General features: G+C 40.8%; 2 protein-coding genes across 8 annotated transcripts in view; one reads left to right on the plus strand and one right to left on the minus strand.

Annotated features, from left to right (window-relative positions):
- Positions 1 to 787: 787 nt before the first annotated feature.
- cenpp (centromere protein P) overlaps positions 788 to 27,945 on the minus strand; it is a 100,496-nt gene continuing 73,338 nt past the window's right edge. For all 4 annotated transcript variants that reach the window (XM_028575627.1, XM_028575628.1, XM_028575630.1 and 1 more), the window contains 3 exons: positions 2,535 to 2,614; positions 2,352 to 2,443; positions 788 to 1,074 (listed from right to left, as the gene is read on the minus strand). In XM_028575627.1, the coding sequence (XP_028431428.1) occupies positions 944 to 1,074; positions 2,352 to 2,443; positions 2,535 to 2,614 (303 nt within the window). In that variant the 3' untranslated portion in view covers positions 788 to 943. The remainder of the gene's footprint in view (positions 1,075 to 2,351; positions 2,444 to 2,534; positions 2,615 to 27,945) is intronic.
- ecm2 (extracellular matrix protein 2, female organ and adipocyte specific) lies at positions 5,349 to 27,879 on the plus strand. 4 transcript variants are annotated; one of them, XM_028575622.1, is made up of 12 exons: positions 5,349 to 5,539; positions 9,765 to 9,899; positions 10,592 to 10,744; positions 13,875 to 14,063; positions 16,286 to 17,080; positions 17,919 to 18,034; positions 18,797 to 18,932; positions 21,759 to 21,916; positions 23,006 to 23,145; positions 23,500 to 23,612; positions 24,405 to 24,618; positions 27,341 to 27,879. In XM_028575622.1, the coding sequence occupies exons 2-12, from the start codon at positions 9,767 to 9,769 to the stop codon at positions 27,507 to 27,509; spliced, it is 2,316 nt and encodes a 771-aa protein (XP_028431423.1). In that variant the 5' UTR covers positions 5,349 to 5,539; positions 9,765 to 9,766; the 3' UTR covers positions 27,510 to 27,879. The 4 variants fall into 4 exon arrangements, with proteins under 4 accessions (XP_028431423.1, XP_028431424.1, XP_028431425.1 ...); XM_028575623.1 differs by having other exon boundaries at positions 16,325 to 17,080; XM_028575624.1 differs by lacking the exon at positions 13,875 to 14,063.

Here is a 27,945-nt window from a genome sequence, read left to right on the forward strand (position 1 = left end):
TTCAAATGTAATTACACATTTCTCCATCAGCAGATTGAGTTTAGTTGTCGAACTTTAAAGTCAACAAGAAGTCCTAGGAGGTGCTGAGACATTTCCATGACAACAGAGTAAACTCATGACTGTGATTATGGACAAAAGCTCCAGAACAAGAGAGCAAATGGAGCCAGAGTTGAGATGGATTTGTGAAAACCCTAATTACATTAAGACATATGTATTTCGAGCTACCATCTTTGTGTGGTTTTAGGTTGGATAAATGGTCTTATCATGCAGTGGACAGAATATTTTTTCATACAGATAAACGAAGAATCTTTAAGGATTCTGGAAATGTCGGGTTCAGATTGGCAGAGATTTAACGCAATAATAATACTAGGATACAAGACAGGCAGAAACTAGAGCTCAATAAAACGTAGAGCTGATTAAATTACAAAATTATTTGATTTAAGATTATGTTAAAGATTACAGAAAAGCTCTTCTTGTATTTAGGGAAAAGCAAACTGTTCTCACTGTGAGCTGCAGTCTGATTGGTCGGTTGCCTCTGCCTCTGCTTGCTGCCTGAGCGTCTGCCTGCAGAAACATCACAGCACTGTGATACCTACAGACTTCTAATGACTGCGTGTGTGTAAATAGCTGAGAGAAGAAAACTATTTCAAAATACAAAGGCGACACTGCTGTTTGGCATTTTGTATTTAAATTATTTATTTTTGTAGATTTTGACCAACGAGCACTGCTGTTAAAACCGTCACGGTCATGCTCTTTCTATTGAATAAAGATTTCTAAGAGACTAAGCCATTGCTGTGTGTTTCCTTTATTTGTACTGTAGCTCAGTTTGGACATGTTAACCTATAATAAAGGGTTAATGTATTAATATACACAACAGTTGAGAAATGTTGTTGGCAGGTTTTACATCTTAACTGGTTGTTGTGCACAGAGATGGAAATGTGAGTTATGTGTCCTGTGAAAGGCTGACCGCCATGATGACCGACTCCACAGCGGCTTCAGGTCCCAGAATTCTCAGCAGGCTCTGAAAGGCCTCAGCAGCACCACTGACAGCCTGAGAGGGAAACAACTGCAGCGCTGCAGAGAAAAAGAACATCATCTTACCTAAGTGTTGCCAGGCAAAGTTAGTCAGTTTGACCTGTGAGGATATAAGAAAAATCTCTTTTTTTACATGAATTAATTTACAACTATTTTAGTAATTTTTAAAGCAGAAAATTAGGTAATACATTGGTTCCAGATTCTCAATGTGAGGATTTGATGCTATTTTTCTGTGATAAACCGAAAATCTTTGGGTTTTGTACTGATGATCAAATAAAACTCAACTAAAGTCGATACTGGCCCATTTTTCCCCAGCTCAATCCATAGGGAGTTGGGTTGGGAACCAGAGGGTTGCCGGGTCAAGTCCCAGTACGGACCAAAGTACGAAGTGTGGATTGGTAGCTGGAGAGATGCCAGTTCACCTCCTGGGCACTGCCAGGTGCTCTTGAGCAAGGCACCATACCCCCCCCAAACTGCTCAGGGCGCTGGTCCAGCACTGGCAGCCCACTCACTCTGACATCTCTCCATTTGTGTATGAATAGGTCCTGAGCATGTGTGTGTATTTCAGGCCTGTGTGTACTGATTTCAAAAACAGAGTGTAAATTTTAATTTCCCCACTGGGGATCAATAAACAGTATAAATTATTATTAAAACGATAAATTAAATTTAAAAATAGTAGTAGTAGTTTGATCAGTGATAAATAATTGTAAGTTGAAGCCCGGATGGCTGGCGAACTTATTTCAACTCTGCCCGTTGATCACGCATCTTATACAAATACAGAGCAGACCCCCCAGACTGATAGCCAGACTAACCTCCGAGATCAGGCTGGTTTAAATTTGTTAGCGGTAGCGGTTTCAAGTTGACATTTCGGACATTTTACCAGCTGGTTTCTTGTCCTGATTATTCATTTATCTGTTACAGTCGGAGAAAAGTCAAAGGTGTGATTTACAGACATGTCCCCTAACTTTCAAACTCCTGTAATGGTGGAGCTTGCTTAACCCTTGTGTTGTCTTCCCGTCAACCTTGACATTTTTTTTTCTTCTACACATATTCAGCGCTTATTTCTACGTCCCATATTTTCTGATATAAAAAAAAAATTGAAAATTGGTCAATTTGACCCGAAGTCAACACAAGGATTAAGCAGCATGTAGCCAGAACTCAGGGCAAGAAAACACATGACACCCACGTTTTGTTTTGGGAATAAACTCATGTGATTTTTTAGGTAAGATTAGTGTATTAATAATACAGAAACGTCATTGTCTTTTCATAGTTAGACTTGAGGTAAACTGCAGGAGTAGTAGTAGAGGATAGTTTACCTTTCTCGGGGATCTTTGTCAGCAGCTCGATCTTTGGAGTGACTCTACCCTCTCTGGAGACCTCGACGGACCAATGGACGAACAAGACGCAGCTGTAGACAAAAGCACATGCAGTGAGAGGCCAGCGGAGGTGACAGCTCAGGGCTGTGTGTTACTGTGCTCCATCAGTATCGGAATATTTACCCAGAAAGCTCAGGGTGATTCAGAGTCATGACCGCTGACCTGCAGCCTCCAGGAAGAGAGACGACAGACGGATACTTCTCCTGCAGAGAGATAAACACACAGAGAGACTCCTTATTTTCAGATTAAGTTTAGAAAGAGCTTTCACTCCGGGTGGATTCTGGTCCCATGACTTCAATGTGGCCAGAATGAAAGAACTACAGCAACCAACAAACATACAGACAGGTCAGTATTGTTTTAAGACAGACTTAAACCTTTAAAGTGCTCATATTATGCTCATTTTCAGGTTAATAACTGTATTTTGAGGTTGTACCAGAATAGGTTTACATGGTTTAATTTTCAAAAAACACCATATTTGGGGCGACCTCTAGCTTACCCAGTAGGAGCGTGCGCCCCATGTAGGCTGTGTCCTTTGCAGCGACCCGGGTTCGAGTCCGACCTGCGGCCCTTTGCTGCGTGTCATCCCCCATCTCTCTCCCACCTTTCCTATCTATCCACTGTCACTATCACATAAAGGGAAAAGCCCCCCCCACAACAAAACACCACCACCACCATTTGTTGTACTACACATTGCTGCAGCTCCTCTTTTCACCCTGTGTGTTGAGCTCTCTGTTTTAGCTACAGAGTGATGCATCACACTTCTATCCCATCTTTGTTGGGTGTCACACATGCGCAGTAGCTAGGTAAGGACTACTAGCCAGTCAGAAGCAGAGCATGAGGTCATGCCATGCTAGCAGCTAGGCGAGCATTATAACGTGTGTTACAAAGTGAGGCACGTTTACGGAAGTAAAGGCTGGACTACAATAGAGCTGTTTGTGAACAGTGTTTTCTGTTGGAGATGGTAAGTCCCTTTGGGGTGGACTTTGGGCTTTTTCACTTTATAAACCTATAACGTGCACAAAAAAGATATATAACACAATAAAGGAAAAAGCCAAACAGCATAATATGAGCACTTTAAGTCCCAACTTTAACAGTTTGATGAATACAGGATCCTGATCTACAGACTCTGTTTTCATCATAGACATTATTTAAACAATATTGATTGAGTTTGGATAAAATCTACCAACTATTTGTATAAATTTTTGTAACTATTGAAGTACTTTTACACTTATTATAAGAAATTATTATGCAGAAAGTTTATACCAAATATCACAGCAATAATGACAACGTATTACTTTAAATATTCTTTAAAAAAAGAAGACAAAATGTCATAGTAAATATAGAGTGAAATATGCGTCACAACTGGTTCTTTCAGCATACATGAGAAGTTACTATCTTTAAAGAATGTGTCTATTTCTTGAAAAGTTATATACACAATTATTTGTTTGTTACTCGCTTTTCAAGGAAGATTTGACTCTTATTTTAATTGTATTATCTTAAAACAAATAGTAATTTCCCTTTAGTTCTTCCTACATTACCAGGTAAGTACTAGATCATTCCCGGCCTGTAGGAACTTCTGGTAAAATGCTGCCCATTACTGCTGTTTTCTACCATTTTCAAAAAGTTGTCTCAGTTTGCCCTGCGGGGGGCGCTACAACATCTGTTTAGTAACCTGAACACTAAGGCCTCATTCATCACAGAAAATACACACATATGAGGTACTGAGTACACTAGTTTAAGTTTGTGTTGTTGTTTCATTGACTTCACAGCTGAGATGTTGAGAAATGAAAGCTGCTTCAGTTCCAGTGGAAACTTCTCTTCTTTGTTTTTCAACAAGAGACCAATAGACGTGAACTTTACGACTCATGTAAACGTTTTTAAGAGAATAATTCGGCTGAGTTTATTGACGTGATAAACTTTAAATCTGATTTGACTTCAGAGGAGTTACACGATGACACTGGTGTCGTGTAAGGAGGGCTCCCGATTCTTGCTCATGCTTAGTCCATCTCCTTTTATTAAAAAACACACAAAAACAGTGGAACTTATTTAAGTTATTTGGCTTTAAAAAAAAAAAAAAATAGGGGTACTGTCATTTTGGTGCTTGCACTACAAGTGTAATTGGCGTTGCCTTGCGTCGGACAACTCTCCTACGAGACCTGCGAGGTCTCATTCGTCTACAGGGCGAGAGGCCGGTCTGCGTGGCTTGCCAAAAAACATCCCTTGGGTGTAATGGGTCCTATTCATAAACTTCCAGGCACGTTTTTATGATGTCACAATTCACGAGACACTCAATGACATCATCAGAGGAAGTACATCAGCTACGCTGGTATTGTTTTCACCTCGTCTGTCTGTCTGTCTGTTGCATCATGGCAAAGTGTGGTCCTGGAGACACCTTCTGCAGCAGCAACTACCGAAGAGAAGGTTTTGAGTACGTTGCCAGATGTTTATAGTATTTCTCACTGTCTACGACCAGATTTGGTCACCGCGATAGCGACGCAGCTGTGCAAGATTCCGGCCCGGAAGTTTACGGTGTGTAGTTGAGATCAAAATAAAGGCCCTGTTCGAAACCCCCAAGGTGGTCTCTAGTTTAAACATGTTGCTGAGCAGAAAAAAAAAGTTTCTAGTTGACATTGAAGTGGGATGTTTGGTTTTGTGTGACCTCTGACCTCTGAGACCTTGCCACCTTCCGGTTATTTCCACCCCCGGCACTGAACCAGCCTCCATGTTTCATAATCAGTCAACCTCCTGATTTTGTCATTTTCACATGTTTATTACCAGCACTTTCACTTCATTAACCAGCTGGGACTTGTTGGCCGTGTCCTCAAGTCAGACAGAGAGACAAGATGTCAGACCTGTCTCTCGTTCTCTTTCTCTCTCTCTCCGTTTATTACTCTCTCACTCGCTTCTTTTGTCCCAGCTGCAGTACAAATCCTGGCTTTACCTCACAGCTCCGTAAGCCTGCTCTGCTCCACACAACTGCGCAATGGTCTGAGACACACTATCATCACACAGCGACACACACACACACACACACACACCCCTCTCCTGGAGCTCCTGCAGAACCAGAGGAGGAGAAAAGAGGGTGGAAGAATTTGGCCTCAAGTCCTGCAGCCGCCTTCAAACTGTTGGTAAAGTAGAGTTAATGTCTGTCTGTCTGTCTGTCTGTCTGTCTGTCTGTCTGTTCGTTCAGCTCCTCCCCTCTCTGCCTGCCTGTCTGTCTGTCTTGCGATGGTTTGATAAACCGTTGTTTCAGTCGCTGCTGATGATCTTCACAGGTCCAAAAGACAAAAAACAAAGCGCTTGTACCTGTGACTTACAGGATCTTAACAGAAAGCAGCACCAACCTGAACCAGAATGGACCTGAAGGAACCAGATTCTTCAATGTTTAAAATACATTTACTCAATTCCTTTCCCCTTAGCTCACTGATGACCTTCTGTGGCGTTTGGAGACTTGGGGGTGCTATAACTAGATCAGGTAGACCATCTATATTCAGGTTTTGCCTATATTCAGAATTTGGTTTTCACTTGACTTGTAATTTATTCTGCCTGGGTTTCACTGGTATAGAGTATTTTCTCAGTCATTATCAACAAGGCTTTGGTAGAGAGCACATTTCAGCAAACCAAAACTTTACTGAGTCAGTCGCATTAAGTTTTTTTTATTAGCTTCTACTCCAAGAATCTGAGATTTTTTTAAATCAGGTTCACAGTGGCAAAGAGTTCTGTACAAGCCAACAACTGAGAGCTGGTCTGCAGTCTGCACTGCATCTACGACATGACGAGACTGAATGGGACTGCCAATCTGGAGACACAAAGGTGTACATTACTAAATGGCCCTCGTTGGGTAGCACACACACTTAATGTTGGTCGACGGTCGTAGACAGAGGACATAAGGCCCGTCTTTGTCAAGTCTGTCTCTGTCGGGCTAGTTCTTTAAGCTCAGCTTACTCTGTCAGGGCCCTGTTAGCCTATTTCCACTGAAGTTCTACCATGGACTCTAACATTTTTTGTGGAAAAAATGCCTTGGTTACCTTGTTTCAAGCGTGGTATAGAAAGCCTACAGGAAGATTCAGCTCGATTTCTGCCAGTTCTCATTAATATTCAACAAGCTAAGCTGTTTGAATCTGATTGGCTAACAGCTAGCCAATGAGAGCCTGGCTGTCAGAATCCTTTACCTAGCCCATGAATAATAATGAGCTCAGGCAAGTATGATGTCAGACTGACCAGCTTTTGTAATTGGCCTGATTTCTCTGCTTATTTCTTTTCAGTGGCTAGAGCTGACAGAGGAGGCAGCAGTTCATGTTCACATTCACAACATAACACAAACACATATGGACCTAACATATTTCAAAAAATGCAAGTAAAAACGGTTTTGTATGGCAGGGCACCTTTAAGTAACATGGGACGAGATCCTGGAACTAAATGAGTTCAGGAGGTTATGATAAATGCTAGTTCCAGGTACTTCCTGGGATTGGCTGCGGTGCTGTCGATCACACAACAAAACCAACAAAACCACCATTTTACTACCACCGCATCTATATGGAGCAGGACAACCAATCCTTTAAAGCATAGTGAAGAGAATTTGTCGAACAAACCAACATGTCCGGACCATCACTATTACTTGTGGAGAGGAGGGCTGGAGTCAGTGGTCGACCAGAGAGCGGGACAGTAATTATCTCTGCAGATACTAATTTGTTTATCAAATTGCACATAAAAGCTCAGCAACTTCCAGTTTTTAAGTGGACTTATGACAGAGACTCTGTGTGAGAAGATGCACAGTGTTACAGATGGCTGAAGAAACAAAAGCTAAACTGCACATGGCTGCCTGTAACCAGTTTTAACAACCTCTCTGACATTTTATAGACAAGATGATAAAAAAAAAAAAAAGATTAAGTGATGATGAAAGTAATTGTTAGTTTCAGCCCCAGATGGTTTGTTTTGTAAAGCTGGTGGAGTTGTGGAGGGACAACAACTGTCAGATATTTGAAACACCAATGACCAAACAAGTTGACAATGAGTCAAACTTTAGTCATTTTTCAGTGTGAAGAAATAGTTAATTTGCTAACTGGGGAGTTTTGGAGCGTCTTTTCCCCAAGCAAAGTTTATAAGTGAAATACTTAGGGAAGCAAACAGAACAAAACTTCAGCTCCACACTGTCTGGCTTTCATTAAACTTCACACAAACTGCCTCCAGATTATTTTTGTCCTCGGCTGTTCCTGCTGGAAGTCTCTCCGTCTGAGCCTGCTCATCCAGAAACTGAAGTGCTGAATATTTTTCCCTTTCTCTCCCCTCACTCCTGTTTTCTTTCCTCAGTCTACTGTACATAGATCTCTCTCTCTCTCTCTCTCTCTCTCTCTCAGCACTGACTTCTGGTTTCCTATTGGCCTTTTGGAGTTGTGGTGGGAGGGTCTCAGGGCCTACTGACTGTGGTCAGACCTCCAGTCTGTGGAGCTGCAGACTTAAGTTTTGTTTTCATCTAAAAGAAAACGTGAATGATTAAAACATGTTGTGAGCGGATGTCATGGATAAGGGAGACCCACTTATCATGATGTGTAATGTGTGCGCTGCTGCTCTGGTAAAACTTCATGGAAGCAGTAGTTTTGGGTTGCCAACAAATTCATTGTTGTTTCATTTTGTCATAATCATGAATGGTTTAAATTCTGTACTCATTTATCTTGGGCCCTGTTCACACTTTTGCCTCCTTACTTATTGTATCACTATATTTACCCACATCACCCCATTTTGTTTGAGTGTTTGAACTCCCACAATAGAACTCGTCTTAGAGGTAAAAAGAAAATCTGTTGTGCGACTAACAAACACCTGTTAGTGATGACGCAAAATCATGATGATTCCGAAGGGTCTGAAATCTCAATTCACTGCTCACTAAACGGTCTTTTTGAAGGGAGTAGTGAATGAGTGAACAAGGGTGTGATTTTAGACACAATGTAAGCCACATTTTAGTCTCTGTTTGCCAGATCACATATCTTGGTCATATACTATAGCTGTGTGGGTCAGTGTTAGATTACAGTGAGTTATTATTATAGGCTGATATTGGCACCATGAACTGATCTGAGCCCAGTTATTACAGTTTGATGTGGATAACTTCTTGTGCTTTCATTTAATTGAAAGGTCAGAGTGCAGAATCAGGACCTGACGTTGAATCCAAGATCATGTGGTCTGAAAGTGAAACTCAATAGAAATGCTAATCTGAGGCTGAGTCTTTCTGTTTGGACATTTCAGGAGTGCTGTGGTTATTCTGACTGTAACAGAGGAGCTACATGTGGAGACGTGCTGCATGCAATACTAAATGTCTCTTTCTGGATAGTCGGGCTTGTTTGGGCACCATCCCAACAAAGCAGAGGCTCCTATGATTTAACAGCACCAACAACCCCCATCATGCACTGGGACACAGCTACAGCACATTTATTATGGTTATTGAGGCTGATACAGAGAACTGCTCCAACTATGAGGTGTAAAGGTGTGTGTTAGCGTCAGATCTCTGCTTTAATAATGACAGGACTTCTGTGTATAGACTAGTCATTACACACACACACACACACACACACACACACACACACACACACACACACACACACACACACACACACACACACACACACACACACCCACCCACTAGGACCCCAGCAGAAAGCTATATCAGGGCCAGCAACATCACTGACAGCTCTTTTTGTCTGAGAAGCTACTGCAGGTAAAAACCTCTGTCTTCATTTTTGTCTATTTCACTGCGGGCGAAGAAACAACATGGATCTGTCTGTTTGGTTCCAGCTCGTTTCTGAAATAATTCAGGATTTAAATTATGACGTTTCAAACGTGAAAACAGTTGAGAGATGGCAGGAAATGGGGGGAGAGAGAGAGAGAGATGGGGAATGACCTGAAATATAGGTGCCTGGTCAGACTCAAACCCTGGGGTTTTACCATGGGGTAGCCTAGTGTTTCTGAACTTTTGATTTCCTCCCATGGCTGTTGGGAGAATGAACGGTTTTATTTTATTTTTGTATATTTCATAATCCTGCTGGATCCTGCTGAGAAACCAGTGAAGTCTAGGGCTGGGTATCAAACCCATTTCTTTTTGTGTACAGGCTAAAATGCGTTTGTACTGTAGTATCAAAAACTGTATGGCTGCTTGTGTTTAGACTTCCCTTTAATATTTGAGAATTTTGGCTTTTAAATGAGAAAAAGGGTTTTGTAAGGCTTTGAAAAAAAGCGTCACTTTGGTATTAGTACTTAGAAGGTTTTGATACTGATAGGACCGATCTATCAACAGACATAGTGAACAACCATTGGAGGTAAATGTTTCTGTGAGGCAACCTCAACCTGGACTGTGCTGCTCTGCAGGGATGAGGTGGTGGCTGGTGGTGGCCAGTTTGTGGCTGCTAGTGGTCCTGACCGTCTCGGACGACCAGGCCAAGATCAGACATCGCAACCAGGATGGTGAGATCCGCCGGGGGAAGAGGAAGAGGGACGGACAGGGTAAGACTCTGCCTCTTAAAGAAAAACATGCATTCATTCTCCTGTGTGGGGGGAGGGGCTTAGGAGATCGTTTTGGGCTTTAGCAAAAAGTGGGGAGGGACTGAGAAGTTGTTGATGTTTAAATGTTTTGGCCAAGTCCTGGATCTTCGCAATCCTACCTACAGCACCTTTAACGTTGGTGCAATTTGTTGATCAACACCCGCTGGGCACAATGACTTCATGCAGCATCTCAAAAGGCCTGAACGCCAGGTTTGAGCTCACTCCTAACATCACCTTATGTTTCTCTGGCCGTCACAATTCAATGTACAGTCGTGTTTTCTTTCAAATTTAAAAACCTAATGACACCAGATCAACTTTTAACACGTATAGTCCCTCAAGGGAGCATCTTGAGCCCCTTACTGTTTTTTTGTTTTTTTTAATTATATGTGAATACTAGGAATCTTTTAAATATTTTTGTGTATTTATAAATGCTACTGGTCCAGTCATTTTAGGGCCCTTTTACAAAAGAATGGGAATACAGTAAAGTCAATCTCAAGTGAGGAATTTAGTAAGATCAAGACCTGGCTCGTAGACAACAAGTTGTCTCCTGATATTGCTAAAACACAATTACATATTTTTGGTTCAAAACCTGTCTGCCTTTTAGAAGTTTCTAGATAGATGTAGATGAAAATTGATATGACCATGTGTTGCAGGTCCTGGGAGGGCCAGAGCGGGGCACTCTAGACCTCCAAAGATCAGACTGGTTCCTGGTCCCGGCATCCCAGTGGTGCCCGGAGAAAACACTCTTTTCATGGAGTCCTACAAGAACCTACAAGAACAGCACTCCAGCTACAACGTTATCCCAGGTCAGTGAGACAAATAACACTGCCTTAATCCAGGTAAGTAAAAGCAGCAAGACTAGAAACAAAGCCTTAATCCAAGTTAATGAGACCAAAACTTTCGTTTAGTGAGACCAGTAACTCAACCTTAACTCAGCTTAGTGAGAACAGTAACTACTACAGATGCTCTTATCAGGCTTTTTAGGGTTTAGGGTTATAAATTAGGATTTAATAGTTATACTTCCACAAAGATACATGTTCACATTTCTACAGAGCTCTGTGGTGAAGGGTGTTATGGGTCCCATACCTCTAAAATAGATCTGCAACATTTATTATTTTCATTATCAAATCCTTGAGTCTTTAAAATAGGGAAGAGATCTTTCACAATTTCCCAGTCCAAGGTGAAGTAGCCAGTTCTTAAACTGAAGAAGTTGGAGCCATCAAAAATGTGTTGTTTTGGCTTGATAAACTGTTTATATTTATTATCAAAGTTGTTGCAGATCATTTTCTGTCGATAGACCAATTGATAAATCAACAATCGTTTCCACTCCCCTACCAAATATAACATGCTGTGCAATGCTACAAGCTGATTAATCCAACTTCTGTTTGGGAAGCAAGTTACAATAGAACAATGGAACTGAAGTGGACATATTAACATAATATCCAAAGTTTAAAAGAAAACAACCATGTGAAAGTCGCTGAGCGAAACCAGTGCGGGTTTGTTTATGTGCAAATGGAAAGGCATGTTCCAGCCTTTACTTTATAAATATAAAATCTCTGATACCACCAAAAATAATCCACAAAAAGTTTGTTTTAATTTAGAAAATAAAAACATGTAGGATAAAACTTCAAACTTTCAAGTAGATTGAAAAAAACTATTTAACAAGTTAATTTGTCTCAGTGTTTGTATGTTTATGTGTAAACCAACATGGAAACAGGCCAAGTATGTCTTGGCATTTAAAACTGGTAAGTGGTATATTACATAAGAGTTTTTTAGTCAATAAATCTTATTACAACAAAATAAAAAAAATTACTTAATAAAACATTTTAAATCAAACAAGATATAAGAGAACAGCTTAGCTCTGAGGCTTCATCCTCTTCTCATTCTGAAGCTGCCTGTTACAGCTCAGTAATTTAATGACAAATCATCACATTCCAACATGAACAGAATGGAAAACCATCTGTGGGAAAAGAGCTTGGTCCCACACAGAGTTAAGGACAGAGACTCAAAAGAAGGACCTCAAAGCTACGTAGAAACCCTTCAGTTTAAAACAATAAAGTCAGCATTATGTAATTAGAAGGGAAGGTGGTGCAGGTATTTTTTTCTGGTTCTGTTTTTGCTGTTTGGGATCTAAGAAAACATGCCTCTGTGTTCAGACAAGCAGACAACACTACTGTACTACTAACAACAACAACCAACAGCAGTTACAGAAACAGAAAGTTAAGATGTCGTCCGACAGCATAACCAATCATCTTTGCGAATGTTACAGGGTAACAGTGTGAAAGCTAATTATTGATCTTGGGAACAGTAGTTTGATGAAATAAGGAGATCTAAGGTCAACCTAATAGCCCATTGTCTTTATATTTAATGAGGGCCCTAAGAATGACACACTTTAAAAGTGACCATGCATCCTCTGTGACTCTGGTGCATTGTGCCAACGCATTGGTGCCTCTCCCCTTAATCAGCATTTACTGGAATTACATATTTCAGTCTTCACTGCATCTGACCCTTTGTTCTGACTTTTTTTTTTTTTTTAAAAATTAGGCCATTTACTTTTAGGTTATATTAGCGAATGCACAGAAAGATAAAAATTTAGACTTTGGGGGCTCCTACGTTTCAGTGCTTAGGTTTGGCTGACCAACAGTCCAAAAAGGTATTCAGTTAATAATGACATAAGAAAAGCAGAAATATTGTCACATTGGAAGAGGTTGAAACATAGACTTATTTGTGTTTTTGATTTAAAAATGATAAATTGATTGACAACAATGAATGGGCAGTTTTGTCATATCAATGAATCAACTAATTTTTTCACTGCAAGTAGAAAATGTCATGGAAATATGCAGTGATCACCATAGAATAATGGTGTCACAGCAGAGTCTGATGGTTGCTATGATTATTTAAACAAAACCCTGCAATTTACTAGACAATACAGATATTCTACAACAGCAAGACAATATTTTACAGAGAAAAGAAAAGCTCTAAAGTATGTGCTCCAGCAGAGATGACAGGGTGACAGTCACACTCCTCTCAGTAAAAAGGACAGAAATAGGAGAGACGGTATTTAAGGGCAATAACCTGAGCCTCTTAACTACCTGTGTTTCTATGGACGTAACAAAGAGCATACCATTAGAAAGGATAGATGACAGACAGGACAGACTTAAAATAGAAACAAAGAGCGTCTTCCTGCTGTATCACAGTGGTTTACAGTTTTTCGTACTGACTCACAGCCAGTCACAGCCTCGTCCTGTCCCATGTCTGATGTTAAAGGTGGAGTTAATGCAGAGGGAGGAGTGGAAACGCTACAAATCACTGCTTTGTCTAGTTCTGATGGTAAAGTACAGGCTTTAGATTTGACTAGACGCATACAGCAATTACAGCAGCAGGGTCTGCTGCTGCTGCTGCTGCTGAAGAGGAGGATGAGGAGGGTCCAAACAGTTTGGTTGTTGTTCTGGATGTTAGGTTAAAGCTGTGACCCTGCAGGTTTAAATTTGCCTTGTTCTAGACCTCTAATCTCTGCCCACATTTCCATGATTCACTTCTGTCTGTTGTTGTGCTCGATGACAGCTGTTCCTTCAGTGGAAATGAGAACAGGGGCGTCAAATTATAAAAAAATGTTGCCATCCGCTGACCACTGTTTGTGGCAACTGCATGTGTAAACACATCTGCCTACCCAAACAGGCAAACTATTATAAATAGAACCATGATTGTGCCTGCTGTTGGTGTGGGAGTATACGTATGAAGGTCTTTTATTTTAGCCGCATCACGCTGGCTTTCACTGACATATTACTGATGTTAAATAGACTCGCGTATAGACTCGGTCATAATTCAACAATAACCAAATTACTTTTACCCTCTTCATATTTCAACCACTGTGAAACCAATAAGGATCTTGAACTATAATGAACTACTGAACTGACTGTGATGTGTCTGTTTCAGGTAAGCAGGGCCAGTGTGTGTACCGGGGTCTGACCATGTTCAACCAGGCTGTCTGGTCTCCTAAGCCCTGTGTGACTTGTCTGTGTACCGGAGGGCGAGTGGTTTGTGACGAGATCACCTGTCCCGTAGTACACTGCCATTTCCCCTTCACCCCTGCTGGGGAGTGCTGCCCCGTCTGCATGGAGTCAGGTAGAAACACAACATGTGGAAATGCCATGGTGCAACATCAAGAGGCAACAGAGATGATGAGAGGAGGTGATGGCGCAAGGGATATAACACATGCCTTTGGTGCAGGAGACCCGGGTTCGAATCCCACTGAGATACATCAACCATTGTCTCCCTGAGCAAGACACTTAGCCCATAGTTGCTCCAGAGACGTGCAACCTCTGATGTATATATAGCAATTGTAAGTCGCTTTGGATAAAAGCGTCAGCTAAATGACATGTAATAGTAATAATAAAAAAGATGAACAATGTTTGACAGTCAGGACCAATATTTGAAGGATTTTCATTCAACACTTTAAAAATCAGTTTTTTGGGAATCATAATTAGACCTACATCTACCCTCAGCTTTCAAACAGGTTCATTTGATCAAGTAGAAGTCTCATTTTGGAGTTAAAGTCTTCATCATGCAAGTTATATTACTCATCACTCGTCTCATGGAAGAAATGAAATTAAACAGTTTCCATCTCTGAGGCCTCGGCATGTTGCTTCTTGTTCCATCATGACTTTACAAAATGTGTTTAGCACATTTTGGAGCAGTTCAACACATGTTGTGAAAGTTTTAACATGTCTGTATTATTGGAAGATACTACATGTTGTTTTCAACATGTCCAGGATAGGTTTCACTTTACTGTCAATTCAATCTTACAAAGATGAAAACTGGAGGTGCAGCACATCTGAATCTACAAAAAATGCAAAGCTGTAAAAAGAAAAAAATACCAGGTGCTCACGGTTGAAAAGTTGTAAACTCCAGGTGAATCAAGGTGCTCTTGAAGTCAAACTTTATGGTCAAATATAGAAAAAGGGGAAGCCACACGGGCTAACTTCAGGCACACTTGCACCAAACCCAGGATATAGTTAAAATGCAGTTATTAGTTTAGAGCATATAAAAGTTAAAAATCTCTAACAAAGGAGTCTTTGCCTCTTACGTACATACAAAGATATATAGACAAGTTGCCAAGCAACATTATTGTGAGCTGTGTGCACATATGGGCAGCAAACAAACCAGAATGTGTGAGTTTATAGGGAGGTCACCTTAAGAAGTTGTTTTGTGCCATAAAGTGCACAAATGACAAAAGTAATGGGTGGAAATTGTTAAATAACCCAAGAAGGAAACTCCCGTTAGCTCCAAGTAGATAATAGCTGATATAATTTCTTGATCTGGAATTTTAGTTTTGTACGAAACTTTGTGAGGAAGAAACGCCTTCTTTAAGGTCAGACTGCTAACAATGTTACTGTGTATTTGTAGCTGTGTGGTAGCTCAATAGTGCATTTGTCAGGCTCTGTGATCAATGCTTTGCTGATCAGCTCCATATATTTATTTATTGTAAACAACTTGTCCATACGACCTTTGTGAAATGATGTAGGAAAAAAACTGCAGTAGTTGAATTGACAGTAACAAACTCATTGTTCACAGTCATACACTGCACAGTCACTGTGTGCATGTATGGAGGTGAAGCAGGAGGAAACCTCTCAGACATTTGGTAGGTAGAATACAGCACTGACATGGTAGCAATAACCATAGAAACATGTACGCACATGTATTAACTATGTCTGCTATACTGCACAGTATGTGTGGAGTCAACTGTAAAGGAAAAACACTAAGAGCTGTTTTATACTATTCTTATTACTTTAAGAAACGTGTTGGCATTAAGTGTTATACAAGTGAGCTAAGGTTGGTCTAAAATATTAACACGTTCATATATATATATATAAATAAAAGATAGTTTTAATGCGTTTTATGGTACTTGGTTTTGCAAAACAAAAATGAATTCAATTTAGATTCAGTACCAGCTGGCACCAACATATGTGAACACAAAAAGAGCAGCTTTACCTGACTGTGGTCATACAAGAGCAGTTCAACGGGATCTGGTCCAGACTGGTCTACAGCAGCCGTCTGCTCTGTAGCTACAACAAGCTGGTCTGTCTGCATGTTTGTCTACAACACTAACACACAGCCGTTTGTCTGTCCACCTGCTGTCTGTCTGTCTGTCTGTCTGTCCTCAACAACTTTAATCTCCATCCTGTATCATTCTCTTTTAGTTTTATTTTTACTTTCTCTTTTGTCTTCTCTACTCTTATTTCTATCCCTTTCTTCCTTCCTTATTTCTATACCGTCACCTTTTCTTTCCTCTCGACCACCTCCTGCCCTCTGATTGGCTGCCCCGCACCACCCTACACCCACCCTAGACCCTGACCTCAGCCTTGACCTTTCTGGTGACTCCCCAGTTGGCAACGACCCCGGCGAGCCCGTGAGCCCGCTGACCCAGGAGGAGATCCAGCGAATCCTCTGGCGGGAGGAAGAGGAGCACCGCGAAGAGGAGGAGCGCCTGAGGAAGAAGGATGAGGCCAGGAAGAAGAGGAGGAAGCAAAGGAAGGAGCAGGCAGAAAAACAAAGGAAGATAGTGGAGGAGAGGAGGAGGGAGGAGGAGGAGGCACTAAGGCGACAGGTGGAGAAAGAGGAGGAGGAGTGGAGGAGGGTTATGGAGGAGGAGAGGAGGCGGCAGGTGGAGAAAATGAGACAAGAGGAGGAAGACAGGAAGCGCAAAGAGGCAGCGGAGAGAGAAGCAAGGGAGAAGGAAAGGAAGCTAGAGGAGGAAAGGTGGAGGCAGGAGGAGATGCTGAGGAAAGAACTACTGGCTCTGGTGGAGGAGGAGGAGGAAGAGGAGCAGCAGGAGGAAGTAGAGGAGGCGTGGCTGAGAGGAGATGTGTTTGAGATGCCCCCAAAAGGACCTGAGGAACCTGAGAAACCAGACCTCTTCCCTGCTCCCATTCCAAGACCTCCTGCTGCCACAGAGGATGAGCTGAAGGAGATGGTAGCAGAGGTGGAGGAGGAAGGGGAGGAGAGGGAGGTGCTGGTAGTAAACAGAGGAGGCCTCCCTCCAGGCTGCTACATCTCTGATGTCACTCTGACATGCGAGAACGCCAAACTCATCTACTTCCCTCCTCTGGCCATACCGGAGCTCAGGTCTCTCAGTCTGGAGGGTAAGTCAGCACCAAGACCAGAGAAGGAGCAGCTAGTGCCAGAGAGCTCCACACACTGCAACACGCAGAACAATCTTTACCACTTCAACACATGTCACTCGTGTGAGGATGAGCATTGTATTATTGTATAACAAAGATTCAGTTGAGATTTACTTTCTTTTTTTTAATTAATTGCACACATTATTTTTATTAGTTACTTTTTTCAAATACTGGAGGTCCTAATTCAGAACTCTTAAGTTGCTTAAAGGATGAGTCTGAAATCATTCTTTAGTTTCCTTATTATCAACAAATCTCACAAAAAGACCAAAACCAACAATGTGTTCGTCCGTCTACTGCAATACCCGTTTATTACCCTACGGCTCAACGACGTATAGTTTCTTTTTAAAGGTTCAGTAGTTTCCTAAAAAAGCTGGGCACTGTAATTTTTAGGAAACGTTACTCAAACATGAGGACACGATTAATTGACTCATCAGCATTTCGGTGGCAGCCCTCGTCTGCCCATGAGATTTGTTGACAGTAAGAGAAATATAGAATAACACCAGACTCATACTTTAAATTATTCATCTAAAATGAATGGAAGTTTAATTAGGAGATTATGACTCCAAAAACTGATGTGACACGATCAGCTTGTCCGTTTCATTGCTAATAAAAAGAGTGAAGAGAGACACTTGCAGCAAATTCTGCCATTTTATTCAATCAAATGGAACCTAATCCTATACATTGCATTTAGAAACAAAAAATGCAATTAAATAAAACCCAAGCAACCTGAGAATCACAGTCACCAATTTGAAAACACATGCTCTCAGTGTAAACTGACTGAAACTCTTCTGACCTGCAGACAACAACATCAGCAGCATCCCAGAAGAAGCCTTCAATGGCATCCCTAACCTTGAATGGATCAATCTGAAGAAAAACAAACTCACATCTGCCGGCATTGATGCTAAAGCCTTCAAAGTAAGACGCTAAACCAATGCAGCCCTTCAGAATAAAACCCAACTTTTCTTCCAACCATCTCGCCAATTCTCAATTCTAGTGTTTCTCTAAAGGCGACCAAAGTGTGAAGGCAGGTGTGTAAACCTGACATATTGAACATCTGAAGTAATACAATCAACCAGAAAGAAATGAAATATGGGAGAATTTCAGACATAATGGCAACAATATTCCCAAAGATGTTTAGGTGTCACATAGACCAACAAGACAAATAACGGAAATAACAAATCAGTTAATGTTTCTAAATACTTGAAAATAAGAATTGTTGTTTTCATTACCTTAGAATGTGCAGTTATATTTACATAGGAAGGAGGAGCGGGTCAGCCATGTTGCACCGCCATGTTTCTACATTAGCCCAGAACGGACAAACCAAACACTAGCACTAGATAGGGCCATTTGTGTGTTTGCGTCAGCCACCATAGTTCTCCTACACATTTGGCACACACAGTAGCAGTTTCAGTTGGTTGCAATCTTTAACCTCACCGCTAGATGCCACTAAATACAAACTGTGCCTATAAATAAACCTGTGATCGTTTTTTAAAATGGGCATTAACTAAAAGCTGTAAAAGTATAAACAGGCCAAAGAGATGTACAGGCTTTTTTTTGGAAATAATATTTGTGGTATGAAGGGGGTCAGTCAACTTCCCAGTATCACCAGTACCTGTGTGTGTGTGTGTGTGTGTGTGTGTGTGTGTGTGTGTGTGTGTGTGTGTGTGTGTGTCTCAGGGTCTGAAGATGCTAAGGCGCCTGTACTTGGATGGGAATCTTTTAGAAGCCGTGCCCGCTAACCTTCCACCTACCCTGCAGGAGCTGAAGATCAGCGAGAACAGACTGAGAGGAATCAATAAACACAGCTTCCAAGGTACTGCCATAGTATCCCATGATGCACCTCCATACTGAAAATACTCTGCCAGCTTTCATTCAATGACAATAGATTGTAGACTCATCACACCGCTGGTCTTTTTGAACTGTGAAAGTATAGTTCACTCTACATTTGCAAAACATCAAAATGATACAGAATAGTGTGTCTTTCTCCAGAGACAATAACCAGATACACTAGGAAGCTACATTTTGAAGTTTGGCCAACTCACTAAGATAATGTTTATTAGCTACAGTTGACTTAAGCTGGCAGTGGCAATTGTTGGCAGTTGATTGTTCACCTCATAGTTTCACCAAAAGTTAAATCAGATTCAACTTTGACATTTGGTTGAAGGTAAACTAAATTGGACCCTGTGTTGTCAGGCTTTAACCAGTCTTCGTCTCAAATGAATAATAATCATCTTTTGTGTTACATAATTCACAAATGCTACTATTGTACTGTAGGTGAGGAGGGCTGGGCGATATAGAGAACCTACCATGATATTTTTGACTAAATACCTTAATTGGTGCTTTCACAAAATATTTACACAATGAGATTTGGGATAAAAAATCATCAGTAATGTGGATATAATGACTAAGTGGGTAAAGGGAAATAATAGAACCGCTAAGTACATACATTTACTGTAATGCAGCCTTTAAAACCAGTAAGAGACAACACTTATGTCATATTATAGTATTACGATATAAGAGGATATCTAGTCTCATATCACAATATCGATATATTGCCCAGCTCTACTGTAGGTGCATTGTTTTGTTAATCAAATTGCTGGCCCTTTCCTGCAGCTGCCCAGCACTCGGTGATGTAAACCTTTAACTTTGCCTCTCACACTGTGATCTGCATAGCTTATACCACAGTAATGTTATAAATGCATGTTACAATAAAATAAGAATTTGCCATTTTGTTAAGTAACTGACTATTATAGTCTAGTCCAGTGGTTCTCAACCGACACTCACCCGGGGGGGCGCGAGTAGGCTACCAGATGGGACGAAAAAAAAAGAAAAAAAAGAACAGAATTCAGAAAAAAAATTTCCCCCATGTTGAAATGCAAGTGGTTGGACTGTAACACACAAACAAATCATCCTCCTGGCGACTTTTTTTTTTGTCAAAACTAATCTAGCAACTTTTACTGGTGTTATTGGAGACTTTTGTGGTGTTTGGAGACTCGAAAGCACGTATCACTCTCTACTGTGCTCAACGAGCAGCGGGTGTTGCTGTGAGCCCCTCCCCCGTCCAAAAGCCCTCCCAGGCGGTCAGTCTCTCAGTAGCCTCGCGCACCAGTCCCAGCCTTCAGTCGGACCAGAGAGGAGACACACACCACTCCTCATATAAACTCAGATGTTGCTCCTTGCAGACAGAGTGGACGCCTTCACACAAAAACTTGACCTCTGGCATGGCCGCATCAGTCGAGGGAACTGCGACATGTTCCCCAGCCTTGCAGACTTTATTTTATTTATTTCAATCAGCGTCTGAGCACCTGTCAACAATGAGAGAAAAGCCACTGACCAAGCAGGAGTGAGAACGGGTCAAATTAATTTCCTTGTTTCTGTTATGAAGATGATCGTGTGTGTGACTCGAACATCTCACATTTACCAACAAAACGTACAGCGAAAGACCGTCAAAACGCATTTCAGACTGTAGGCTACTGCCAACCTGTATACATTTTAACATCAATGTACGCTGTTTCAATACTGTCTGCTCTCTGCAGCGGGCGGGGCCGCTGCTCCATTTCCCCCGCGACTGACGCGCGCGCACACACACACAATCACGCAGGGTGGATGCAAAAAAAAAAAAACGCAGATGAGACGACACGATGACCTAAATTGAGGACCGCTACACTCGTCATTTTAAGTGCAATGATAAGTTAAAGTCCAATAAGTACTTTATTAAACCGTATGAATGTGTGTGTGTCCCAGGCCATTTTAGGAAATTAACTAACAATGTAAAGATCAACAATCCACTGACAGTGACATATATGTTCATATTTGATGAATTCAATGAATTATAATTTTTTGTCTTAAATCCACCAGCCGTTTTCATATACCAACATTTGCAGCATCCTGAGCCTTTTTGGTAAGGTTCCTAGGAAATCTCAGCCCAGAGTAATTAATTAATAGTAATAATTATTATTCTCCCCAAAACAAGTTTCTTTTCTATTTTTAAAGAACTATTAAAAAAAATTGCAACTTTTTTTGCAACTTTCACTGTCTTCTGCAACTTCATTGCAACACACAAAAGACACCACAACTTTTATCGCAATTTTTAACAAAAGCTCCCGTGAAATCAGGCATTTTGGGCCGCAACAATCTAAAAAAAAAGGCTGTGAAATCCTGGAGGGACTGCCCTTGTGTGTTTTTTCATGTGTTATGGTCAACATTCACCAGTGTTTTTTTGTTGTTGTGGTGCGTGTAGGCTACTCCTGATTTTGTCAGTCATCCCATCTCTTATATGCTGTGTCTCTATGATCCTATCCTGTCCTATTCATGGTAGCCTACTCGTGGACATTGCGCCATCATCACGTGCTGTAGTGGGGGGGGGGCCGCCTTAATAATCCTGCATAGGGGCCCGGTGTTGGCTCGTTACGCCACTGACCTCCTGCCCTCTTTCGTCATTCTGGCTAGCATTGATGCAGGAATACTCTCAACTCTGTGACATCACCTTGAAGATTCTCCTCCCTTTCGCGTCGGCGTATTTGTGTGAGGCAGGATTCTCAGAAATGACTTTGGGGGGGCCCAGCTTGCAAAAGGTTGAGAACCCCTGATTCCGAGACAAATTTCATGTTTACAGTACGTTTATTTTTTATCTTTTAAGATCTGAGCAGCCTGGTGATTTTGGAGTTGGAGGGAAATCTGCTGAGTGAGGGGAATGTAGATCCTCTGTCCTTCACGCCCCTCAAACAGCTCTCCTACCTCCGACTGGGCAGAAACCACTTTCGCACCATACCACAAGGCCTTCCCATTTCATTGCTGGTATGAAGTAATATCTGTTTACATAACTACCGTATCTCTCTAGCTCTAACCTCTTCATTCCCCACACATAGGCAGACTTATGACTTTATTCATAAAAGTCCAGGACACAGTGATCTCTACTGGGTTCAGAAACCATCACCAACCACAGTCTGCTGCTTTGGTGTGATGGTGCAACCAGTAAACTGACCTAGGCAAAACTAGTCAACATGGCTCAATCCTCAATGGTTCAATAAGTTCAAAGGACTCACTTTGAAAAAACCTTTGTACTGACATTTTGGCAGGCAGTTGGCAGAAATAGGTACAGCACTCAAACAAAAAGCTCAAAATAAGTATTAATAAACCCACCAGCAACATATTGTTCAGCCAGTCATTTAGATTAGCTGATGCATCAGTATTTTTTTTTTTTTTTTGGCTCTGATGTTTAAGACTCCTCCACTGACTTAACTCTGCTTCTACCTGTGGGAAACCAGTCCACCCAACTTGTAATTACTGCCTATGGTTAACCACACACACCAGGGACATGCTACTGCTGTAAATCTCTTAAAACCAACCAAATGTTATGACCTTGGATTGTTTATACACTCTATTGTAAATCCAAAACCCAATACCTTTTCTTTTCATTAGTCCTGAAGATTGTGATCTACCTTTAACATTAATTATTTGCTAATTAGCTCTGGGATTCCAGGATTTATCAGACACTTTCACCTTTGTATAGCCAAGTGTGATAATGATCATGATTTAAGGATGATGTAGAGTGACTACTGTCCGCAGACACCTAGAATGTGTCAGTGTGTGTCTGGTGTTCATCTGATTAGGTTGCCAGTTTAAACAAAGCTTGTAGGTAGAACAAATATGAATTTAGATTTTGGGGTGTATTATGCATTTATAACTCGAAACAGTCCCAACAAACCACAGGCTTGTGTGCCAAGATCTCCTAACCAAAAGCGCTTAGTTAACAAAACAGTTTAATGACAAACTCGTAACTCATTAAAAACCTCATTATGGGATCCTACTGTGACTCCGACACTAAATTCCAGTGATTGCCCATTGTGAGACATTTGGTTCAGTTTTTTTTTTTCTGTCGCTCAGGAGCTGTACTTGGAGAACAACCTGATTGAGGAAATCTCAGAGACAGTTTTCAATCAGACCCACAGTCTGAACGTGGTCTCTCTGAGACACAACAGGCTGGAGGAGAACAGGATCGCCCCGCTGGCCTGGATCAACCACAGGTCAGACAAAAAAAAAAGACCTGTCACTATCACTCATGATTCCCCAGGGTTGCAGGAATTTACTAGCTATGTATTTTAATTGTCATGTTGGCTGTCATCAATACAGATATTTTCATTTCATTACCATACCTATGTGCCGTTTCCAGCAGTGTTTTTTAATCTCTCTTTAATTACCACCTTATCCTGATGTATTACTAAGTGTTTCCAAGAGTAAAGGAACATTTGTTTTGGCACTATACTGTACCATAGTGAATGGTATCTTATTTCTATTCAGTTTTTCAATTAATTACTTATGTTCTCATGTTCCATTTCCTTATAAATCCTTCCTCCCATCATCTTCCTCCTTGTCTGCAGAAATCTGGAGTCCATCGACCTTTCACATAATCACCTTTACCTAGTTCCATCATACCTGCCCAGATCTCTGGTCCACTTAGTGCTGGTGGGAAACAACATAGAGAGGATACCTGGTACGTGGAAAGTGTTGATGGAACACTTTGCTGACAAACATTAAACCTAGCAGATGGCAGAGGTTTAAAATTAACTGTTGGAGTGAGGAATTCCTCAACGTTTAGGCCACCCAAAATTAAGAATGACATACTATTGTATTTTCAACGGCATGAAAAGAGCTCCAAGGTGAGACTAAACCCAAGTTTCAGGTACTTTTAGGGGTTGCCTTCAGTTATCTTAATTGTGATTGGTTGAGACGAAGAAGGTCAATTACAACAAACACAAGAGTACCCACCGTATTACTACTGCATCTGTAGGGAGCAGGACAACCAATACTTAATAAGAACTCAAGAACACAATAGAGAACACTAGTTGGGGAACTTGTTGAACTTGAACAGTTAGTTGGAGAGAAGGCCATTCAGAAGATGAGAATATGTCTCATACTCTTGCAGAAATGGGAAAATATGACAGTCGTGCAGGGAAAATATAAAACATATGCCTGCAGTGGCGCCAAACCAAAAAACCAAGTAGGTTAACATTCTGGACACCGTTTTGAGCAATTGACCGGCCTGACTGTCTGCCTTTGTATCTCATATAGATGAAAATGTGACAGTTCATTACATTATCAGCTCCGTCATCTTTGTCCAACAGTCCCTTACTTCATTCACTTACCAAAGAGACTATGTAAATGCAATTATGAAATTTGATAGACATATAAAACAAACTAATCGTGTGTAGATTGTAAAAAGACAAACAAAAAACAGGGTCATGGTCTTGCATAGTTTCATTGTTTCCTTCCAACACCTCCACAGGTTTTGTCTTCGCCCACATGGACCCTGGTTTAGAGTATCTCTACCTCTCTTACAACAAACTGGATGGAGAGGCAATCGAGCCCGAGTCGTTCTTTGGCTCGTACCAATCCATGGTGGAACTGTGTCTGGATCACAACCAGCTGGTCTCTGTCCCATCTGGCATCAACGAGATGACCAACTTACACTTCCTCAGACTCAACAATAACATGATCAGGTATGAAGCCATCATCCACAAATATCCATCTATTAGGGATGAAGGATTTCCTGTGCTTTTAAAATGATTACTTCCTGGGAATATTTCAGTCTTTTCTCCAGTATTCCTGGGATCTTTCACCACGAATGGAGTTAGATTTTGAACAGAACTATGAACAATTAATCATAAAATTATATTTATTCAAATGATATGTATTTTTAGTAGAAGACCCATTCCTGTTTAAAAAAAAAACACACAATTTGAACCTAACAATGATTTGATCCTGTTTTTCATCAAGTTTCACCAGTTTTAATCAGTGTGAGTGGTTACATGGAAGTGTGAGTCTACCTTAGCGCTGACCTGAGGTCATACTGTGTGGAGTGGCAGAGAATATCCGCCACATGCAGCTATTTGGGATAAGGAAGAACGGTCGATGGATGTTTAGTTCTAACAATTGGTTGATCACTTGCAACTTGAGATTGAGGCTATTCACTTAATTAAAACTGACAGAATACTTTTCATTGACAGATTTTATGCTCCACTTTGTTCATACTTTAAATAATCATTTGCCACTTAACTGTAAGCTGATGAGTAACTGTAAAAAGCCTGCTGCAGTTGACCCAGTTAGATTACTGAAATAACAGCATTTCATGGTTGAACTACATCTACAACAGTTGGGTGGTAGCGCTAATGAGGTTTGGAGAAGATGTATTTTATTTAATGCATACATTTTTTCTCAATATGTGAACACACACCCAAACACATGCTAAAAGTTTCCGTTCCGGTCCGTCATTTCAACCAGTTATAACATTGTACTCATTAAGCGTCTAAGGATGGAGGGGATTATATGTACAAATTGTAAAGATATTTAAAGAACATTTTTGATTTGTGATCTCGGGCTACATCAGTGATGGTTTGACTTGACCAAGTTTATTGCTAAGATCTGGAAGCTTACTGTGTTACTAAATGTTAGCTATTAACTTGATGAGAACATGAGAACAATGCTATCATGACTAATAGAAATGACAGAGAACACTATAGAAATAGGACCCACATTGTAATAAATAAAAATGATCAATTAAAAGTGTCAATTATAGGTATGTCATTTACAGCATAATGAAAATAGATATTGATTCTTAAACTACAAACATAGGAACAAGTTGTAACAAGCAGCTTTTTCCCTTAGTTATCAGAACTCTGAATTCCTCCCTTTAGCCCCCTCCTTACATACCACTGACATGTATTTCCATGATTGTCTGCTGTTAGAGTAACATACTGCACCGCAATCAAATTCCCCCGGCCTTGGTTTATCTATAAACATTGACTTTACTGTTAATTTAAGTAGCAAAGCTGCAGACAGAAAACAATGAAACCAGGTGATTAATGACAGAGCTCAAGAAAAAAAATAAAAATTCCATACATTCCTATAAGACCAACAACAAAGACTCCCACAACAGACCAGATGACTGAATTCTTCATCTCAGCCCGCCAGACATTAAAGCTGAAAGTTCACTGAACTGAGATTTGTCTTGACGACAAGAAACAAAACAAGCTGATGCATGTTTCCACCTCAGAGTCACCCCAAATCACCTTATTACTCACTCACAGGTCCACGCACGGTACACATACTTAGTCCAAGTTGTAGGATGGTTTTATATAACATTTTAAACACCATAACCATTTTCACTGCCGAGATGGCTGATACTCCCGATGGGAAATTGTAACCAGCCTCGAAGCAAATGCTGCAGATTATTTTAACATATGTGATACTACAGAACAAACCATAACAATAACCTAAAGTACAGACTGGTTCTAGTGTTAGTCAAAATCTTGGATGCAGCATTCTAAAAAATGAAATGTAGTGTTCTTATAGATGTTTTAGGTAACTTGGCAAAAAGGGAATTTGTGTAGTGTAGGCAACTTGTAATAATCAGCATTTCATCATCATTCTGACTTAAAAGTGGTCTCATTTTGGCGATGCTCCTAAGGGCGCTTTCACACCTGCTGCCTTATTTAGTTCAGTTGAATCGCTCTAGAGTTCATTTTCCCCCTTGGTGCGGTTCATTTGGGCAGGTGTAAATGCAGCAATCGCACTTGGATGCGCACCAAAAGCTGACCTAAACAAGCGTACCGAGACCTGTTTGAAGAGGTGGTCTCTGTATGTTTTCAATCGAACTCTGGAGCGGTTTGTTTGCGGTGGGAACGTGATCCGACCTCAAAACGCACCAACTACGTGTACTCCGCAAGTCTGAGCTAAACGGCTGCTGTTGTCTGGTGTGCTTTACAATCTGCGATGCGGCAGAACATGCAAACTGTAGCAGCTTGCATAATACAACAGCTAGAACAGTCTGGTAAGACGTCACTTTACTGTAATGCAGCCTTTAAAACCAAGAAAAGACAACACTTGTGCCATATTACGATATCCAAAATCTAAGACAATATCTACTCTCATATCATGATATCGATATAATATCAATATATTGCCCAGCTCTATATGAATGTAAGTATGAACAAACAAGAAAGCCAAACATTGACACATTTTTTTAATATTGGTCAGACAAAACAGGCTTTAGATAATTGTGATGGAAATGTTCTGACAATTTATAGACCAAATGATTAACTGATTGAGGAAATGATCGTCACATTTATTGATGATAAACAATCAACATTAGTTACACTTTTTGTTATGCACATAAAAGGACTAAAGCTGCGTCTAACTGCATCCTTATGCTGTGTCTTCCAGGAGTATCTCTGACGAAGGCATCTGTGACCCAAACCACAGTGGGGACACCACCCTGGTGGCCCTGAGGCTGGAAAACAACTACATCGACCCCCAGAAGATCTCACCGACAGCCTTCTCCTGTGTGCGCTCCTCCTCCAGTGTGGTCCTTAAACCCCAGAAAACCAAGTGACCAACCAAAACCAAAAACTAAAAAGACACTTGTTTAAACCCCCAGAAACACAGGGGCAAAAATATTTAGATTTTTTTTTTTATGTGCCAAGAGAAATCAAAACATAAGATATTTCCCCTCCCCAACTTCCTCTGATGCTCTATGCTGCATAAAAACAAGATTTTCTTCTTCTTCGAACCTTTTAGGTCTGGCAAGTTGTTTTGCACTGTCGCCTGGCCAACCTTAGCCTGGTGTGAAGTTGACAGAACACCTTCAGACTTCAAATCAAACACATCTGTCTCCTTTAGTAAAATGTTAAACTCTCTAAAATGGAAAGAACTCCTGCACCATACACAGTAAAATGAAAATGCTAATAAAGAAATGGAAAGAATTCAATGAAATGAGACCACAAGCCCAACACATTATTTTTAACAACCTCACTACCTTCATGTTCCAT

This window comes from Perca flavescens, chromosome 4 (assembly GCF_004354835.1).
Source record: "Perca flavescens isolate YP-PL-M2 chromosome 4, PFLA_1.0, whole genome shotgun sequence".
Taxonomy (NCBI): Eukaryota; Metazoa; Chordata; class Actinopteri; order Perciformes; family Percidae; genus Perca; species Perca flavescens.

Bases quoted from the DNA above. Each gene is read 5' to 3' on its own strand.
- ecm2 (XM_028575622.1), top strand. From the start codon at position 9,767: ATGAGGTGGTGGCTGGTGGTGGCCAGTTTGTGGCTGCTAGTGGTCCTG. The intron at 10,745-13,874 runs GTCAGTGAGACA...TGTCTGTTTCAG, and splicing joins CAGCTACAACGTTATCCCAG to GTAAGCAGGGCCAGTGTGTG. The intron at 17,081-17,918 runs GTAAGTCAGCAC...TCTGACCTGCAG, and splicing joins CAGGTCTCTCAGTCTGGAGG to ACAACAACATCAGCAGCATC.